The 19,563-nt window shown below is 45.6% G+C and overlaps 2 protein-coding genes across 2 annotated transcripts in view; both read right to left on the reverse strand.

Annotated features, from left to right (window-relative positions):
• Positions 1 to 13,897, reverse strand: part of ZNF862 (zinc finger protein 862) — a 28,868-nt gene extending 14,971 nt beyond the window's left edge. Inside the window, exons 1-5 of the mRNA XM_006217545.4 lie at positions 13,651 to 13,897; positions 8,070 to 8,181; positions 6,778 to 6,882; positions 4,543 to 5,240; positions 2,887 to 3,064 (exon numbers count right to left, since the gene is read on the reverse strand). Of these exons, the coding sequence (XP_006217607.2) occupies positions 2,887 to 3,064; positions 4,543 to 5,240; positions 6,778 to 6,882; positions 8,070 to 8,181; positions 13,651 to 13,674 (1,117 nt within the window). The 5' untranslated portion in view covers positions 13,675 to 13,897. The remainder of the gene's footprint in view (positions 1 to 2,886; positions 3,065 to 4,542; positions 5,241 to 6,777; positions 6,883 to 8,069; positions 8,182 to 13,650) is intronic.
• A 5,210-nt stretch (positions 13,898 to 19,107) lies between these two features.
• LOC102527980 (SCO-spondin) overlaps positions 19,108 to 19,563 on the reverse strand; it is a 51,851-nt gene continuing 51,395 nt past the window's right edge. The window contains exon 103 of the mRNA XM_072964212.1: positions 19,108 to 19,229. Coding sequence (XP_072820313.1) covers positions 19,207 to 19,229 — 23 coding nt within the window. The 3' untranslated portion in view covers positions 19,108 to 19,206. The remainder of the gene's footprint in view (positions 19,230 to 19,563) is intronic.

Below are 19,563 nucleotides of genomic sequence, written 5' to 3' on the forward strand. Positions count from 1 at the left end.
AGAATAGTCAGAATTCTACAGAGTGATAAATAGTTCTAAATGGGCAAGTCCACAAAATTAAACTTGACAGAGGAAAGCATTAAAAATAAAACATAAACCTCTTTTCTCCGTAATCAAAACGACTGTCCTCCATAAGTTCAGCCCCATTGATGAGACAGCTGGTGAGGGCAAGGAGACTGTGACAGGTGAGTGGACCTGACCTGGAAACATACCATCAGCTGACAAGCTTTAGTCAGTGCAATTCAACTGCCAAACAACTGACAGAAATTAATATGGAATTCGACTGCATTAAATTGAGACTGTTGTTTTTAAAACAGGTCCAATAATTACAAAATCTGAAAGAACAAATCTGCTAGTTGTAAATCCTAATAAGAGCAATGGAAAAATTAGCTGGGTTTCCTCAAGTGAAAAGAGCAAAAGGAAATCCATAGCACGAATGTGCTGGGATGCAGCGTGATGACCACCAGGCCTACCAAGACCCAGGGCCCGAGCAGAGCTGCTGACGTGACCACATCCCATCAGCCCAGGGCATCAGCCCTTCTGCACCCCAGTCCTTACAGAGGCCGAGGCGAGAGAATGAACAGTGACCTGCAGAGAAGGTCCGCGAGAACCCAACCAAACCACTAACCCTCTTGTAGCGGGGAAGGGTAAAGGAGTGGGGACTTCCAAAAAATTCTTATACTGTTAAAATTTTTAAATAATCTTATATTACACTTGGTGCCATTGTTATTTTAAAATTAACAACATGCTTAGCACAATCTTGAAATGAAAAGAAATGGCGTCCAATTGGTAATAAACATATATAGAGCAGGCATTTTATCTGAGTCTGATGCGTATGGAATGGGCAGAAGAGAAAGAATTTCAGTTTAGCCATTTTGCAGCTAAATGGGTTGGATTCTCAGGGCTGTTTTCTCATTCGAAAATACTACTGCTACTTGCCTTGCAGGTTCTGTGTAAGGGTTAGAGAGATTGTATGTAAGACGCTCAACACAAGGACCAGCGCTTGGTAGGTGCTCAGTCAGTAGCAAAAGCCACTATTATTATTTCCAGACAGAAGAATAAAAGAAAACATAGAGGCCTCCTGTAACACCCAATATAAGCAGGTCATAGTGTTTTAAAATAAGAGATAAGAAACATTAAAAATGGATGGGATTACATCTGAACTAACACAACATTGCAAGTCAACTATACTTCAATTAAAAATATGCATGGAAGATTTTTTTTAAAGACATATAGAACTTTTCTTGGCTGCAAAAATTATGATGAGGTTTTCTTTTTCAAAATTGAGTTCACTCCAAAGAGAAGTTCTATTTGTGTTCCATTTACAAAAGATAATGCCAAATAATATTCCGTTTCTAGACCCGTGTGCCCATCTTAATTTCATAGACAACTGATGAGAACTGCCCCATCCTCCATACAGTCCTCCCTGACTCCTGCCCTCAACCCTCAAGCAAAACGAATTACTCTTCCTCTGATCATACTTATTTTTCATCCAAACAAAACGTAACCAAGACTGAACTGCCCCTTGATTTCCCTCAGTCAGTTACGATTTCCCCACTTCCTAATGTATAGACGTTAAGAAGAAAATGATAAAATGCTCAGATGATGCTGTCAGGCTGAACAAGCCAAGTCAGGCCCACTCTGTGGGAGACGCACTGTGGTACTACTGGTTCCCCACCAAAGGGGCCCAAAAGGCAAAGCACATCCCTGCTGCCCATTCCTTCCAAGGGAAGATCAGCTTCTTGTGGGTGGGGATGTCTTTCTTCAAAATGAATTGCCTGCTTTTAAACATCATCAGTGGCAGTCATGCTCGGGAAGGTGCACTTCATCCCAGGGCCCGGGGCCCAGGACATGATTACAACACCTCTGTCCTCGTGAAACAAAGTGTTTCACGTCATTTCTAAATGTTGGGGGAGGCATTTAAAAACTGAACATCAATAAAAACAAGTAGTATACGGGTCACGTACGTTGAGAAAATAATCTCTATCTTAGCTGCAGTGAGAGGATGGTGTAAACCAGGGGCTATGACATCAACTAAGCCACAAATACTCATTTCTTCTTCTGTAGAAATGATGCAGGTCGCTGCTGCAATTCCTAAGTTATGTACAGAAGCCTGTGCTGCAAGGTTTCTGTTACAATATACGCTAGTTAAAAAACCCCACAAAAACCAAAAATCAGATAAGATGAAAAGCTGTCATTCCATTTTAGTGCCACGTGAGAACCCTGGGTGCCTGATTTAAAAAGGAAGCAAAGAGAAGAACAAGAAGCAGGTGCAGGAGACAAGACTCTGCCGGGAAGACAACAAACACCACGCTGCTCCTGCTCCAGTGCAGACCTAGGACCTAGTGCTGCCAGGCCGAGACCGCCCGCCTGCGGGCCCCTCCCTCTGCCGTGGCTAGATGCCAGTCCTCCTCCCTCTGCACCTGGCTTTCAAGTCAGTTAAAACACTTCTGTTCAGACTGTCCTTATCCCTCCCTCAGATGCCCAGCTCAATTAAATCACTCTCCTTGGCAGCCCCTGGGCACTTTCCTGAACCTCTTTTATGGAACTTGTATGATCTTACAGTTTCTTATCAAAGTGTCTGTCTCTCCGACAAACCTGCCAGCCCCTTGAAAGCAGAGATCTTGACTCACTCATGTTCACCCAGCACGTAGTAAGTACTCAACAAATGTCTGGTGGAAGATGGGTGACAGGTGGGCGGATGAAGAGGAGAAAAAGCACAGTATCCCAAAGCAGGGAGAGTTCTGAGATGCAAAATATATACTCACTCTCTGCCTATGGACAGGGAGAGGGCAGAAATGGGGTGATGACTACGAGCCACAGCTGCCCTTGTGGGTTTCCCATGTCAAGTGATGGTGGCAAACAAGGGCCTACAGGGATCTTTACCCAGGGATGCCAACAGCTCATAATTCATCCGCATCACGTCTCTGTACAGCTCCTTCTGCCGCTTGTCTAGCACGCCCCACTCCTCCCGGGTGAAATACACCGCCACATCCTCAAACACCACCGGGAGCTCCTCAAACACCACGGGAACCTCCTCAAACAGCCCCTCTTCAGAAGGATCCTGCAACAAAGAGCAGCAGTCACTCAATATTCCTCTCACGTCAGACACCCACGTGTTACTTCCAGGGTCCAGCTCGAGGCCTGTTTCTCCTGGAAAGCCTGCCAACAGGCCCACATGCACTCTGAGGAACTCAGTTATCTATCGAAAGTCAAAGAAGCAAATGTGTGTGGCCCAGAGTTACTAAGTCAAAATCAAATGAACCTCAGTGCGACCGTGGAGTATCCTGGGAGGAAAGGAAAAAGCACCGAGGACTAGAGGTCTTGGCGGAAACTCGTGACTGCACACGGCCCTTTACAGCCCCGGGGGGCGCCTTCTATTCATCCACAGCTGCACAGGCGGCCGGCTGCCTCTAAGAGTACCTGCTAAGGTTTCCCACCCACATGGGGAGGAAGAAGTAGTAAAAAAGAACTAAAGCTGCTCACATTCAGTGAGTAGGTTAGCACACACTCTGCTGCTAAAGGAATTCAGATCCTAAAAGGTTAGACCTGTTTATTAGCTTCTACTATTAAAGACTAGAAAACACATGAGCAAGAAGAGAAATGAGCTTTGTCACTTTTCTGGATTCTGTAAAACTCCGAGTTTACTGACTTGACCTATGATGTTAGGTACGAGGAACATCTGAGCTATTCTCTTTGGAATACCAGGAGCCTTCCTCAAGACGATTTGTAGTAAAAGCCTGCTGATATGGAAGAGCTGAGAAATGGGGAAGGACCTAGTTACTCAAAGATTCTGATTAATGCAGTTTCCATACAGGCCAATTTCCCAAAGAGTTAGACAATTACAAAATAAACCTGAGATGAGAACTAGGGCCTTGTAGGCTCCACCAGCCCCGCAGGGAGCAGAAGGGGAGCACTGGGCTGGCACTCAAGGGCTGTGGGGAGAGGCCACCAACACGACGGCCCTTCAACTCTGGCTATGTCCCACCCCCTGAGTCTTAGATGCCGCCCAACGAGATGAGTTTAACCAGCCTTGCTCCACAAGCCTCAGAGCAGCATTAAAAACATGACATAAAGGAACAAGTGTGAAGAGATTTCACAATGTTTAAAAGTGCTACATGGTTCCAAAGCTAAAGTTGAAAATATTTTTAAAATTCCTTAAGAGCTCTGAGGTTGTTTTGTGGTTATGGATTACTTCTTGAGTTCTGTGGTCATTTTGGATTCAAGATAAAGATTATTGTTCTGAATTTAGGTGTTCCCTGTATGTCAGAAGTCAGGATATCCCGTCCCACTAATTACGTTTTGTTATCTGTCAAAAGGAGATGATGATAATGGGGCTGTCGTCATAAATAAAGGAGATAATACATGTAAAGCACTTAAAACAATGCCTAGCACATGATAAAGCATGTGAGCTCATGGTAACATTATATGTTAGCAGCAGATATGGCTAATGGAATTTTTTCGTCATCATCATGCAATATATGTTGTTCTCAGTATGGAATCCTTGCCCTTGAGATACAGCAATCATTAGAAACATATTACCTGTCCACGGGGTTCAGCAGAGTCATTACACAAAATGTTAACGTTTGAGGAGCCACGGATGTCATCAGCAATTTCTTTTTGCTTGAAATCGGAAATGTAGTCTATGTACAATGCAGGAATTGCTCCATTCCCCCCAGGGTCCTCCAGGGCAGCTCTCGAGCTGGGCAGGAGCTGGGCCATGTTATCAAAGGTCTCCAGAGGCCCTGGGGGGTAAAATATGGGATAATCTGCAGTGAAGAGGTGCTCCGGGCCGGCCAGTACATCTCCAGATGCATCTTGGATGCTCTGGAAACGGGCTGCCCAGATGGGATCCCGTGCTGCCAAGGCCTTGACACAGAACACGTGGGCTTTGCTCTTGCCGTGGTATTTGAGAGTCTCCACCTTGAATGGTCCTGTGTAACCTTCTATTAATCTTGACCGTTTGTCCCTGACAGATGGGTACTCCCGGCAAGCAGAGCAAAAGAGAGCCGTTTGCTCCTTGTTCATGACCAGCCATGGGAACTGTGCAAACCATGACTTCTGGATAGACCGAGGTTTTAAGTGCTTTTTGTTTTTTCCCATACAGTCTACCTCGATGCTGCCACTCTCTGAGCTGAAGTGGGAAAGGCAGGCTTTCTTCTGAGGTGGCAGGTACAGACCAGCTTCTCTGGCTGGACTTTGCACATCCGTTTCTTCCATGAAGCCCACCTTGCTTTTTCCTTTGAAGAAAAGAGACAGATGGAATTTGCTCTGAAATCTTATAGGCAGAGTCACTGCAACTCACAAAGGCACTCAGATGCATGGACACGAAGCTGGGAACCACACCCACAAAGTGACAGCCTGCCTCACGTTCTTGTCGCTCAGTCTCCCAGCCCCAGGCCCGCCTTGCCTGACCCAGAAGAAACCAAATGGGCTTTAAGCAAACCTTTTTTTTTTTTTTAATTTAAAGGACAGATACACCTGGCCAAAAAGAGATCTTTGTAATTTGATCTCTGCAACCCAAGACAGTGGCACAGTCTTCAGGAGAGCAGACTTATTTATGGATAAGTACACTGAACTAGGAGAATGCAGGGTGAAAAAAGGTAATTGAAGCAAACACTTCCACTCCACACTCAGTGGGAATCCCCTTCCATGGTACCCCTGCCAGACAGGCATCTGCACTTTGCTCATGTACCTTTAGGGCAAGAGAGTGACCTACCTCCTGGGCAGGCAATTTTGGTCCCCAGAGAATTTTCCTAAAGCTGCAATCCATCTTTGAGTAACTTCCACCCAGGGGTGCTACTCCAGCCCTCAAGAGAAACACAAGTCTAATTCCTGTCTCACGCCACCCTTCAAAGAGGTGAAAACTCCCATGACCTCACTAAGATTTTCCTTCTTGAAGCTAAACCAGAAGTTTCTTTATTCACTCCTTCATTGAAATGCAGCTTAGACAACTCTAAATCCTCTGGAGCCATTTTTTATGCATCAACAAGTTCAGAGGCCTCGTGGCCAAGGACCCAACAGTATCTGTTGCAGGGCAATAGATCAGTCTATGAAACTGTGGCCAACCCCAGAAGCACACAGCTGCTAACAAAGAGTAAAGAGGCTCAAAATTAAGAGCCAAGTACAAGAAAAACAAACCAAATTAGTATCTGTGAATCTAGGGCTCTATGTGGTCCATCTGAGACAGATCACAAGGGAGAGCAAATTTTCGTCATTTGATTTATGCAGGAACTTGTTCCACCTCCCTTTTCTCCCGGAGGAGGGGCTGGGTTCATGCTGTCACCTTACGGTCAGATGACAAGAGGCCATCTGGCCTGGCTCCAGCCAAGCCAATCCCCGAACAGGGCAGGCTTGTCAAAGGAGGAAAGCAAACATCAATTCCTAGGACTTAGCAGACATCTATTCATTCACCCGTTTGTTCCATGGTTGTCTACTGAGCAACCATGTGCCAGGCTTGGTTCTCAGCACTGGGAATAGAGTAGTAAATAAGACCAGGTCGTGCCTTCATGGGACTTAGAATATATACTGATACACAAACATCTGCTCTCGGGTAGAAATAAATAAAGGGAGGAAAAAAATAAATAAAACGAGAGGAGAACGATGTAGGGGGAGGTGTGTGTATCTTAGATAAGGTGACAGCTTGGGGAAGAAGAACATCGTGTATAGTCAGCAGAGAACAGGGAGAGGCAGAGGGTGAGACCAGAGCCCTGGCATCCAGCTTCCTGCTCCTTCTCCAGCTAAGCACCCCTCCTCCCAGGGCAGGTCCACACTCACCTGGGTGGTGGCTCAGGAGAGTCCTCTGGCCCTGGACACTGGCTAGCCATGGCTCTGGCCCTCGCTCAAACTTATAGAACAGCTCTGGGTTGGCGATCGTTGGTCCTGAGTCAGGAACAGAGAAAAGCACTGTGAGGTCCTGGATCCAGGTCACACAGGCTAAAAAGGTCAGAAAACTACTGGTTCAGAGCAGAGGCTCAAACTCAAATGCTAAGAGGGACCAGATGATAATCTGAGAAAACCAGACAGAGGTGGGAGGCTGTGGATTTGAACCCGTGTGCAGAGACAGCTGCTCGATTCCACGAGGGGGCCACCAGCCAAACACCAGGCCAGTACCACTAGACCACCCCAGTTTTCGAGAGAAAACAGAAATCATATTTCTGTGTGAAAACTCCCAATGGTTAAATATTGATGATTTATTTAAATATTTTAAACAAGCCAAACAAAAGTGATTAAAGAAAAGAAAAAAAATGGGGGAGGCCAAAGTTGGCCCGTGAGCTGCTGCTTTGCCACTTCCAGTTTAAAAGAATTGGTTTTCAAACCGTTTTTAGCAGGCATGGAAAGCACAGTCCCTCGATCCACAGAGAGCTCAGACTTGCTCCCACAACCCTTAGGGGCCAAGAAGAAAAGAAGCAAAGAAAGGCCTGGCAGATGGTCATCAAATAGAAGTCAGAAAGAGGACAAATGTACGTACACACACTGAAACACAATCGCCTCTGTCCATGGTACAGAGAAAGAACATCCACAAAATAAAAAAGATGAAGAATACCTACATTGGCACAAAGTTTAAAGTTTTGCCTCATTAAACCTTTACAACAACCCTGTGAAGAAACCAAGGCTTAAAAAGGCTAACGGCCTTGGCAAACGCACACCACATCATGTGGTAGAGGTGGGACTGAGACCAGGTTTCCACACTGCGAATCTGATGTTCGTTCAACCACTGCCCACCACCTGCAGCGTCCTACGGGCACCTGAAACAAATGCACCTTGCAGCTCCACAGTCCACAGGTGGGGCTTCCCACCTGGCACCCCAGGATATCCTGAGATACCCAGGTCTAGCCTTGATGTGCCCAATCTCTCCACTTCTTCTGGACAATTTAAACGGAGAAGAGAAACGGTGATGTGTGAATCCATGTGCAGCTGAGTCAGATATGGGACTGAGTGGATAAACAGTGTAAAGATGCCTGAAAACAGTGGTAGAGTTCCAGAAAATTCCCAAGTATGTCATACTCAGACATGGTGGGAATGCTGACCTGGGGTCAGGCAGTGGGGAAATGAACAGGATTCCATACCCAGTGGTGCCTCCAGCTTGTCAGAACCACAGAGCTCCTTCCGCTGCTGACTCAGCAGCATCCATTCCTCCTGAAGCAAGTACACCGTGATGTCATCAAACGTCACAGGAGCCTGGAAGGAAAAATGACACCAGATAAGCACCAACTTCTTCCTTAAGCTTCTACACCTAGGATCACGACCACCGGAGGGCCCCTCTTCTCTGGGAACAGCTCCGACTAGGGGAGGGGGCACTGTCAACCTACATACAAGACCTACACCGCATCGCTCTCACAGCCTGGGTACAAGTCACAGGGCAATGAGACTCGTTCTAGGAAGGGCCATACACCGAAACAAAGCGTCATAAAGAAGGCCAGCTCAGGAAATGCATCATCCTTTCCCGGCATGCTCTTCATCTGCCTTCCCCTGGGACCCGTTACTTCTCAGCTAGGGCATCAGCAACAGCTTACGACACATTCTTTGGCAAAATCTTGAACATGGTAAATCTTCAGTTAGGAAGATGTATCTGATTTCTAGAAACAATCTAAAGTCGCTCAGAACTATGTCTGTGAGTGAAGTTGATGTTCAAGATAGGCAAAGCTTTAGAGCTGAGAACTATATTCCATGGGACTTGTAAAGCAGCTCTGTCTCACCAAAAAGGGATGAGGAAATTCAGAAAGTGTTTTGGAGAGTTCTGGATTAAGATGGCAAATTGAACAAGTACACCCAATTTTGCTTCCTTCTGTGATTTAAAAGACACCCTCCCTGCCCACCCACCCACCAAAACAAACAAAAACACCAACCTCCAAACAAAACACCCACTAGGATGGAGAATAAAACGAGGGGACAAGAGCAATACAATTTTGTTAAAGGAAAAGCTGATGAAAAAGTAATAACTAAGCAGATCCAAGAAAAGCGAATCCTCACCCAGCAGTGGGCAAAGTCAGAAACAATCCAGTTTACACAGCTAAATCCTCAAGACTCGGGATCCTGCAGCCGCGGAATCTCTGGCCTGGGAGTGAAGATAGTGAGGCTAAAATAATAAGAACTGGGGGAAAGCTGTTTGCCAACAAATGCCAGCCCAGTTCCCCTACATGGGATCCAAGTTGATAAACCCTTCCCTTTCGTGAGCTCAGTGCTTCCAGTTAGAATGCTGGTTTCCACTATTAAGTGTCAGCAAACAACTGGACTAGCAGACATCTGGGGAAAGGCTGTAACAGGTCTGATAGAGACCAAAACAGACGGTGGGGTGAGGGGAGGAGGGGAAGAAATGGATGTGAGGCATGGAGAAAAAAACTTTAAAAAACAAAACTATCATCAAAAGCCTCAGAGAAGTAAGATACTGCAGCCATGAAACAAGCAGTTATACAAGAAATAATCAGAAAACCTTTCTGTTTAGCCTTTTAAAGTTTATGCCACCATTTATCACCTAGTCAAAGAAATAAAATTATCAACAACAAAAAATCTCCTACCCCCAAAGAAAAACATTTCAGGTAATAGCACCCTTGAAGTAAGTATAAGTCCTCCCAAAGTGACAGCTCTGAAGGGGACACATTCATTTCCATTTATAACAAGTTCTAGTACATTTGTTTAAAATTGCCTGTAACTTTACGCTCAGATTTCAAACACATGAAATCTATTTTAACTTCAACAGTGAAACTTTTTGAGGAAAACAATACAGATAATGTCACTGTTGAACTGTATGTTTAAAAATAATCTGAGTATTTTTCTTGAGTAAATATACGTTCACTGCAGAAAATTAAGACAATAAGCAGAAAAAAAAACCGTTTTAAGTTCACCCACAATCTCCTTACTGATAATTACTATTGATATTTGGTAGGTAACCTTCCAGTCTTTTGTCTGTTAATATGTATGAATGAACAGGTTTTAAAACAAAAGTGGAATTGTACTGCCAAATGCATATGTTTTAAATAATTACTTGCTCTCGGAGCATCTTCCAAAGCAAAATGCAATTATAATTCCAAAAACCTGCTGGAGGCTGGGCTCTGCTTAGAAGCAGGCAGGCAGACAAGAAAGGGGTACACACAGATGTGGCCTAAGGAGAGCCAGCATGGCGAGGGGGAAGAAAACCCTTGAGATTATACAGCAGGCAGATCCCAGGAGGATTACAGTACACCAGGACGAGAGGGCAAGCTGTTCCCACCAGGGCCGGCTAAAGAGTTTGTGATCAAGGGTAAACAGGGTTCCCTATTCATTCCCACCTGCCGGTCTTCCTGAGGGAACAGGTGGGCATAATGAAGCCCATGGACCCACTGCTTTAGTTTATGAGCACCACAAGGATGAAGAGTATGGCCAGGACTGAATGTTTAGATAATAAAGAAGTGTCTTCCCAACAAAAGTGATTACCTTAACCCTGGTTCCTCTCTTTTAACCAATACTATGGCAAGAGCCTTCTGATTCCAATTGACTGCAATGTAAAGAAAACACAAATCCACAGAAAATTTAGACTTGACTAAGAGGAATTTCTTATCTACACAGAAAGCAAAGAGTATCTCTGGATGTTCTATTTCAGTGGTGCCCACTGTCTATAAGGTAGAGCTCTGACTTCTCAGCCACGCCACAAGTCCCCTTGATCTGAACCTAACCTTCCTCCCTAACCTTAGCTCAAAGTCCTGCCCCACCTGGAACCTCTACTGCAGCCAGATTAGCGTAATGGTAATCAATCAACACATCTTGCAGCTTTCCTCCCTCTACACACCCAGCCTTTACATTCCCTGATTCTGCCCACTGCCTCCCACCCACTTAGGGTCCACCCACTCACCCAGTTCCTATTTACGTGCCACCTCCGTCACAAGGGACTTCCCACCCACCTGGTCCAAGCGCGTCCCCTACCCCTGAGCAAGGAAGGCTTACATCCGTTGCGGTGCCTGGTCCTCAGGAAGCCTGTGCTGATTTTCCTTCATCTCCTTCCCCATCACCACCCTTCTCCCCACCACATTATACAGAAAATATTTCATAGGCACTTACTTTTTTCATTCAACATGCATTTTATTTGTTTCTATGTGCCAGCAGATCCTAAGATATAAAAGACACCACAGGGGAGAGGGTATGGCTCAGTGGTAGAGTGAGTGCTTAGCATGCACAAGGTCCTGGGTCCAGTCTCCAGTACCTCCATTAAACAAATAAATAAACCTAACTACCTCCCCCTCAAAAACAAAAACAAAATACTATATTCATCAAGCAGATTAAAATCAGGAGGTGACAGACAACTATGATGTAAGTGCAAAAATAAAACTGAGACCAGAGAAAAATGAGAAGGGAATGATCACTTCCATGGGAAGGACAGAGGGACCAGGAACCCAAAATAAGGAGGCAATAAGTACATATACAATAAATGCTCCCATTTGGCAGCAGGAACAACAGTCTCTCAGAGGGCACACGAGGTGTCAGGCTGCAGTGCTCCTCACAGCACCCACACCTTATAGCAAAAGAGCTCCTGTAGAGATGCTATTTTGAGTCGTTCATTCAATAAATACTTTCTGAGAACCTATTAAATGCCAGATACTGCTGTGCCATTCTAGCTGGGGATATAACAGAGAGTAAAGTCAGCAAACATGTAAATGAATAAATAAACGTGATCATCTGATATAGTGATAATGGCTGGGAAGAAAATAAAACAGGATAATAGGAGATAGTGATGGGGCAAAGTCTTTGACTTCTATCCTATTCTGCCAATGACAGGCAAGATACTCCACACCCAATCCAATAGCCCAAGATTGCTTTTAGTTAATAAATGTCACAAAATAGCATCAAAGGAAGATTCTAATAACAGACCAAACTACTACGTCAAGTGGACCCCCTAGTCTCCAAGCTTTGAGACAAAAAAGTGGTATTCAGAATAGAACTTTAGAATAGCACAGCCATTCCACCGAGGCCTTAGTATTGTCACTCGTCTGCAATACATCTTACACTGCTGGTTTGTTTTGCAATCACTTTATTTCATCTTTGGATAACATCCTCATTCCCCCTGCTAGAAAACAGATGTTCCTGGGAAAGGTGTCCTTTTGAGACACCCTGCAAACAAGATTAGAATCATGAGTGAAATTTTCAGACTCCAAGGTTTTCAATTAGTGGTTGAGCCTGAAAAGGACATAAAATTTCTCCTCCACCTCCCAAAATGTTTGTATTTTTCTATTCTCTCATTAAAGGCTAAGAAAGCCTACAACTGAACAGAACAGCTTGAAATCAATCTCAAATCACTAATTCCAATTGTCAATGCCAATTGTTTATAACCCTTCCTCCTCACTACATTCTGCTCCCTCTCTGTCCAAAGTCAGATTCAGTCTAAACTAACTGGAGGATAAACCTGAGAGTAAGGGCCACTTCCCTTACTTTTTTGATATCTGCTAAAGTGCTTAACACGAGGCTGGCAAACAGTTTAATCTTTCTTCAGTTTCTTTAGTTAGGTTCTGTTGAGCTTTATTGTCTTGGACTCTTTACTTTGAGGGTTGTTTCATCTGGAAAATATATCCCTGTAGCTTGTGGAAAGGAAGGAGTACAGAAGAGTTGCTTAAGCTAGGAGTAACTTTTTGTGATGCAGAGTCCTTCCCAGTCTTTCCAGGAAAAACTGGAGCATCAAAATAATCTCATTATCTTTCTCTCTTGTCTGTGGGACAACACTTCTATGCTTACCCAAGTTACTGAAGTGACAATTGCAGGAGAGTTCCTGGAGGAAAGTGGTCATTTCATATTTATTCTTGTACTTCCAGCATTTACATCAACTTAAATCACAGATCAAATTGTTTATTAAATGAACAATTTTTTTGAAAGAGAGACTCAATACGCACTTGAAAATATTTGTTGAGGAAATTCCCTCTGTGCCAAAGAAGAAACGATCCTCAAGAACTTGCAGCAAAGAACATCCAGAAAGATCTTAGTCCCAAAGGCTGCTAATGTCTCAGTCAAGCGCCTACAACCAGGCTGGTCTCTGCGGACACTGCCTCCAAGCTCCATCTAGTCAAACCTACTTAATTCTACCTTCACGGATTTTTTCCCCTACCATTTCTTCCAACTTACAGCCTCCTGCCCAGCCTGAAGGAATATGCTTCTAAGCAATACTCAGATACTCCTCGAAGTAGATAAGCTAGACACAGAAACCGGCAAGAAATATGCCAGATGCCTTGTCTTTTTCTTCTCAGTTCTTTCTTGGGAAGGGGGAATCGAGGCAGGGCGAAGCCCTCACCTTGTCTCCCGAGATTCCTACCCTTAGCTACCACTGGGGTCTTATCCAGCCTCAAAGCCTTAAAACAGCTGGGCCTCTTCAAGACGCCAACGGCGGTGTGGGAAAACAGGAAGCACTTTCGCGTTTCCACATTGGGCGGGTCGCCCCCCCACCCCCCAGCATCAACGCAGCGACGACTCGGCTGACGGCGGCCGGGGAGGGAGGGAGGGAGCGAGCGGAATGCTGCGCGGGACTCGCCCGAGGCGGCCGCCCAAGTGCAGAGGAAGAGGCGGCGGGCGAGCGGGCGAGCCCTTCCCTGCAAGGCTGGCTCATCTGCGGGGACTCCGCCCGTACCATCCGCCTCGCAGGCGCCCGGATCGGGGGCGAGGGAGTGGGAGGCCCCAGGGCCCTTCCAGGCCTACCTTCCCCGACTCCCTGGGCTCCATGGCCTCGCCTTTGGTGCCCCGTGCTGACCCCGCCACTGCCGCCAGGCCGCCCCCTCCCCCTGTGGCCTGGCCCGAGGGCGCTGCCACCGCGACCACCGTGAGGACCGGGCCCCCAGAAGGGAGGGCGCCCCGGTAAGGAGGGGGCGCGGCCTGGAGCCGACTCTCCCTTGTGGGGCGGGGAGTGGCACTCGCCGAGCCGGGAGAGGCGCGCAGCGGTCACTTGCGTCGCGTCGAGTGAACTGCTTTACGGCAGCCGCCTAGCCCGAGGCGCCGGGGCATCATGGGAAGCTCAGTCCAGGCTCGGTAAGCGGCTCTCAACGCTGCTATTGGCTCCGGGAATACGGGGTCCGGATTGGACCCCGAGCAGCTTGCTCTCGGCCCTTCCAGCCTCCCTCCCCGGCGACGGTTACTAAGTAACATACCCACGATGCTCTCTCAGGCCCTGTAATAAGGGCAAAGTGCTCCGACTGGGCTATGAAGTTGCTTTCTCTTGCGTCTATTCCCTCGCATTTAGTTATGTGAAGGAGGTTCTATTGTGTTCCCTCAGAATTCATATATAACCCCTATAGGATGGTACTTAGATGTGGGGCCTTTGGGAAGTAATTAGGTTTAGATGAGATCATGAGGGTGGGATCCTCACGATGGGTTTGGTGTGTTTATAAGAAGAGACACCGGGGACTTCCTGTTTCTCTCTGCCATGTGAGGAAACAGTGAGAAGGCAGCTGTCTGTCAGCCAGAAAGAGAGTTCTTACCAGAATCTGTCCATGCTGGCACTTTGATCTTGGACTTCCAGCCTCCATAACAGTGAGAAAATAAATGTCAGTTGTTTAAGTCACCCAGTCTATAATGTTTTGTTTTGGTAGCCTGAGCCAACTGAAACAGGAGGGGAAGAGAGGTATTGTGTAGGAAGGGCAATTGGGCATAAGAAACAGCATCAGCAAAACCAGAAAGATGAGCAAATGGTGTCTATAAGGACAGTGTGTAAGACGGGAGGTTGTGGGAAGTGATGCTGGAGAGACACTGGGGCTGGATGTGGAAGGCACTGTGTACTGCCTTATAGGACTTGAAATAAGTTTTTAGCTGGCAAACGGTATGGGCAGATTCACACTTCAGTTGATCAGTACTATTGCAGAGTAGAGGGTGAATTTAAAAAGCAAAGGATAGAAGAGAAAAAAAACACTCTATAAATAAATACTTGCTCTCCTTTCTCCTCTCATCTTCTTTAAAAGATGTAAAATTAAAGTAATAATTGTAACAATGCATTGTTTCACTTGTTATATATGGATGTAATATGTATAATAATCGTACAAATAATGGACAGTAAAGTGCAGAAATCTTAAGTGTACAGCTCATATTCTTACATGTGTACCATATAGTCACCACCCACATCAGATATAAAAAGTTTGCAGCATTCTAGAAGGCTTCCTTGTGACCCTCTCATTATGTGTATGTGAAGGTAAAACTACAGAAAATAAGGAAATAATTATTATAAAAGTATTTTATACTAACTTTAGGAGAGAGGGAATTCAATATGGGTGGGAAGGGACCCCTGAGGGCTTCTGGGGTGAGAAGTGTTCTATTTCTAGACTTGGATGGTGGTTACCCGATGTCTGCTTTACAATTATTTATTGAGTTGTTCATTTATGTTTCATACACTTTTACATATGTGTGTTTTAAACTGCAATTCAAAGTTTTAAATAAAAATAAAGCAAATATAATTTATATTTAAATTTTTAATTAATTTATATTGCCATACTTATTGTTAAATATTTTGATTATCACCCCTGAAAAGTCCCAAGTAACCATTTTCCATTATATGATCCTGCTCTCCTGGCCAGGGTTGACCAGAGTTAAACTCAGCAGGGCCAATGAGAATATCTTCTCTAGAAATGTGAGAGAGTTCGATCAGGTCGGTGGAATTGCAGTAGACTTTGTATTAGTCAGCTCAGGCTGCCATAACAATATAGACTGTGTGGCTTAAACAAGAGACATTTACTTTCTCACAGTTCTGGAGACTAGAAGTCTGAGATCAGCATGCCAACGTGATTGGTTTCTGGTAAGACCTCTGCTACTGGCTTGTGGCTGTGTGTTCATCTGACCTCTTCTTTCTGTGTACTGGCGGAGAGTGGGGGGTGGGGACAAGCTCTCTGGAGTCTCTTCTAATAAGGATGCTAATCTATCAGGGCCCCACCTTTATGACTTCATTTAACCTTAGTTACCTCCATAAAGGTCCTGTTTCCACACACAGGCACACTGGGATTTAGGGCCTCAGCATATGAATTTGGTAGGGGACCCAATTCAGTCCACAACCTTGTTTTGAGCAGTCACCCTCTGCTAGGTGCACTCTCTAGTAGCGGAGTCTGCATTACTGAGAAAGTACCAAGAGGGAGATGCACAACAAATGAGAAGGCAGAGAGAGGGCTCCAGATAGCCCTCCAGCCTCCGGCTCCCAGACTCAGCTATATCAGGACCTTGGAGAGCTATATTTCTGCTCATGCATTATCCCTGTATCTGTATAACAAATTCTCATCTGTAGGTTAAAAATTTGGAGGTGAGGTGGTTGAGACGGCCAGGGTAGATAATTCTTTCCACAAGTTTTTCAATGAAAGTGTACAGAGAAATAGGGCAGTATCTAGAGGGGAATGTGGGATTGAGGCCAAGGGCTAAGATGTGAAGACACAAAATCCTGTTTCTATGTTGGTGGAATGGGAACTGATGGTTCAGCAAAGATGGGGTGATGCAAGGACCCAAGTCCTTGAGGAGGCAAGAGGAGCAAGGACCAGAGTACAGGGGCCCTTTCAAGGGGTAGGGGTGCTTCTGGATGATACCAGAGGGGAAGGAGGAGAAGATGGAGTAGGTGTAGGTTTGTTTGTAGGTTTACTGAGAGAATTCCCATTTGATGACATCTCAATGAGACAAGATCATCTCAGGAAAATGCAGAGGGGGAAAAAGTGGAGGTGTGCCTGGTCATCTCAGAGAATGGGAAACAGCTAATGGAGAAACATAGCAAGTCAGATGGCCAGTCGATTTAAAAGCCAATTTGAGTTTTGTGATCACAGATTTAAGGTAAAAACAACCCATTTACTCTGTCTAGAAGCAAAAAACTTGGGCAGATATTTTGGTTGGAATATTGCCAGGTGGATATGAATGAAGGGATAGAAAAGTGAGGGAATGAATGGTATTTGCAGTGGAGTGGCCAATAATAATTATAGAAAGGCGATTCTCAATTCCAGCTAGGTGCACATTAGAATTATCCATGGGGCTTTCAAAGAACCTGATTTGATGGTTCAGGATGGAGCCTGGGGATTGTTATTTATTAGAAGCTTCTCAGGTGATTCTAATTTGCAGTTGGTGTTGAGACTAACCATGCAGACCAGGAATCCTGATGGAAGACAGGAGGCGGGGTAATGAGAAGTGAGAACTTGGAGGGCTCAATGGATTTGAAATCACAAAAACAGCGATGAATGACAGCAGTGGGGATGAGAGAAAGTAAGCTGGGATGAGAGGAAGTTATAATCAGTGAGTAAATATTTGCACGTGTTTGAAAATGGTCAAGTCGTAGGAGTGGATTCCCAAGGTGAAGTGAAGGAGAAGGTCATGACAGGTGAGGAAGCAAAGAATATGAGACTGAAATTTTAAATGGATTACCCACGTGGACACTGAAAATGTGTGGAAAGAGGTGAAGTCTTTGGAGATGGGGAAGGACCACAGGGAGCAGGAGAGGGTGGTGTAGCTAGGTGCCACAAGCTACGCAGGAAGAGGGCTCTTTGTGGGAGGAAGAGGGACAGCTGGCCAGCAAAACCAGGAGAATTTGGGAGAAATATCAGCTTCCAGGTGGGCGGAGACTCAGGGAGAGATGATAAGTGATATTCAGGTTGATATTCTGGTCAGCAGTATATCCAAGTGCATAGCATGTGTATTGAAGGACAGAAACCAAGTGGACAATCAGGTTATAATGGCTGCTTTACTATCAGGAATGCCAATCCTTTTACACAGTTTCCTTCCCAAATATTTCTGATAGTCCTCCATTGAGGGATGTATGTGATTTTTTTTTTTAAGTAAAGATAGGTTTATTTAGAGAGATACATGCTCCGTAGAGTGTAGGCTGTTTCAGGAGGCAAGAGAAAGGCCACAAGGTGTAGGGGTTGGGTGCTCAGGTTAAAGGAGAAGTAGATACACAGGGCGCGGGCCATCTCTGAAGACAAAGGAGCAAAAAGAGGCAGCCATATATGTGACTAAGAATGAATAATTATCATTGGTTTCCTGTTAGGAAACCTGGTGGGAAGTAGGGACCCCAGCCTGGCCTTGAAGCCATACTGAGACCCTGACTAGCCATGCAGCCCTACTATGGGAGGAGGGATTTCTAAATGCCCTCCCCCGAGAGATGTCCCACCCTAACTCCCGGGGCCTGTGGATGTGATGAGATATCACTTCCTTGATTGTGGTACACTGTGTGGCACAATTGACCTTAAAATGGGGAGAGTATCCTGATCTGGGTGGACCCAATGTGCACATGGGGCCTTTGAAAATCAGAGTTTTCTCTGTCCTGGGCAGACAGGAATGCCTTAAGGACAAATATTTACTGACTCATATCAATCACAATTCTGTCCACGCAACTTTTAACGACCTCGTGGCTTTTTGTCTTTGTAAACCCATCCCCTGTCTCTTTCTCTTCCTTGGACCACTCCTTCAGGGTTACCCAAATTTGTGTCTCCTGAATTGCAATTCTTAAGACCCCAAATAAACTTATTTGCAGCCTCCTGCAGTATTTATTTTGGTTAACAGATGAATCTCCAAATCATCGTGCTAATCCAAAGCTGCTAGACATTTACATGAAATGTCCAGAAAAGGCAAATCTGTTGAGGTAGAAAGCAGTTTAGTGGCTGCCTGGGGCTGGAGATGGGAAGGATGGATTGTAAAATGGGCTTGAAATAATGGAGATGTTCTCTAACTGGATTGTCATGCTTTTGTGCAACTTTAGGTATTTTCTGTAAAAGTCACTGAAGTGTAAACTTAAAATGGGTGAATTTCATAGGATATAAATTATATCTCAATAAAACTTTATAAAAGGAGGAGGAGAAGCACACATCAGCATGAGATGAGTGGATCTTGTGTGGAAATGCCCACCACAGCTGCAGCTGACGTCAGATGGGGTGTGATGCAACCTGGAGCCCTAGAGATGACTTACACCAGAGCTCTTCAGACTTGACATTCACTGGCTACAGATGGGGTAACTGAGGCTCAGATATGGGAAGTGACTTGCCCAAGTTCACTAGCACGGCAGGTTCATAGAGGTTCCCTAGGAGACAGTCCTTGTGCTGGTCCAGGCCAGGGCTCAGACCCCTCCTTCCTCCCCTTCCCTTCTGGGCCCAGGGATGCAGACTCTGCATACAGGCTTGCTGCCAATGTCACTTTATTTGGAATATGCTGGAGCCAGGGCATGGAGAGGATGGCTGGGCATGGGAGGAGGGGTCAGTGCTGCTGAGACAAGTGATCACGTGAGGAGCAGCGGGGCCTCATCCAGCGGAGCCATCAGCGCTTTGAGAAATCACCTCCTGGAGGACAAATGAAGGGCAGATGTGCTAGCAAAAAAAGGCAGAGTGGTCAGGCCTGGAAGGGATGCGGCTGGAGAGAGGGCCGTCTGAGCCAACTGGCAGAAGAGGAAGGAAGAGGTTCCAGGAAGAAGCCAAGAGCAAAGGTGGGCTCTTGCCCTGCGCTCCATCCACGGGGTATCAGTGCCTGGGTTTCTCTCTCACCTGCCACACATTTTGGCCTCGGGGTATCATATACCAGGTATTTAACAAGAACCAGACACTTCCCACTGAGTTCTCTCAACAAGCCTGTGCAGATTGTCAGCCCGGTTGTAAAGATGAGGTCATGGAGACTCAG

This window comes from Vicugna pacos, chromosome 7 (assembly GCF_048564905.1).
Source record: "Vicugna pacos chromosome 7, VicPac4, whole genome shotgun sequence".
NCBI lineage: Eukaryota > Metazoa > Chordata > Mammalia > Artiodactyla > Camelidae > Vicugna > Vicugna pacos.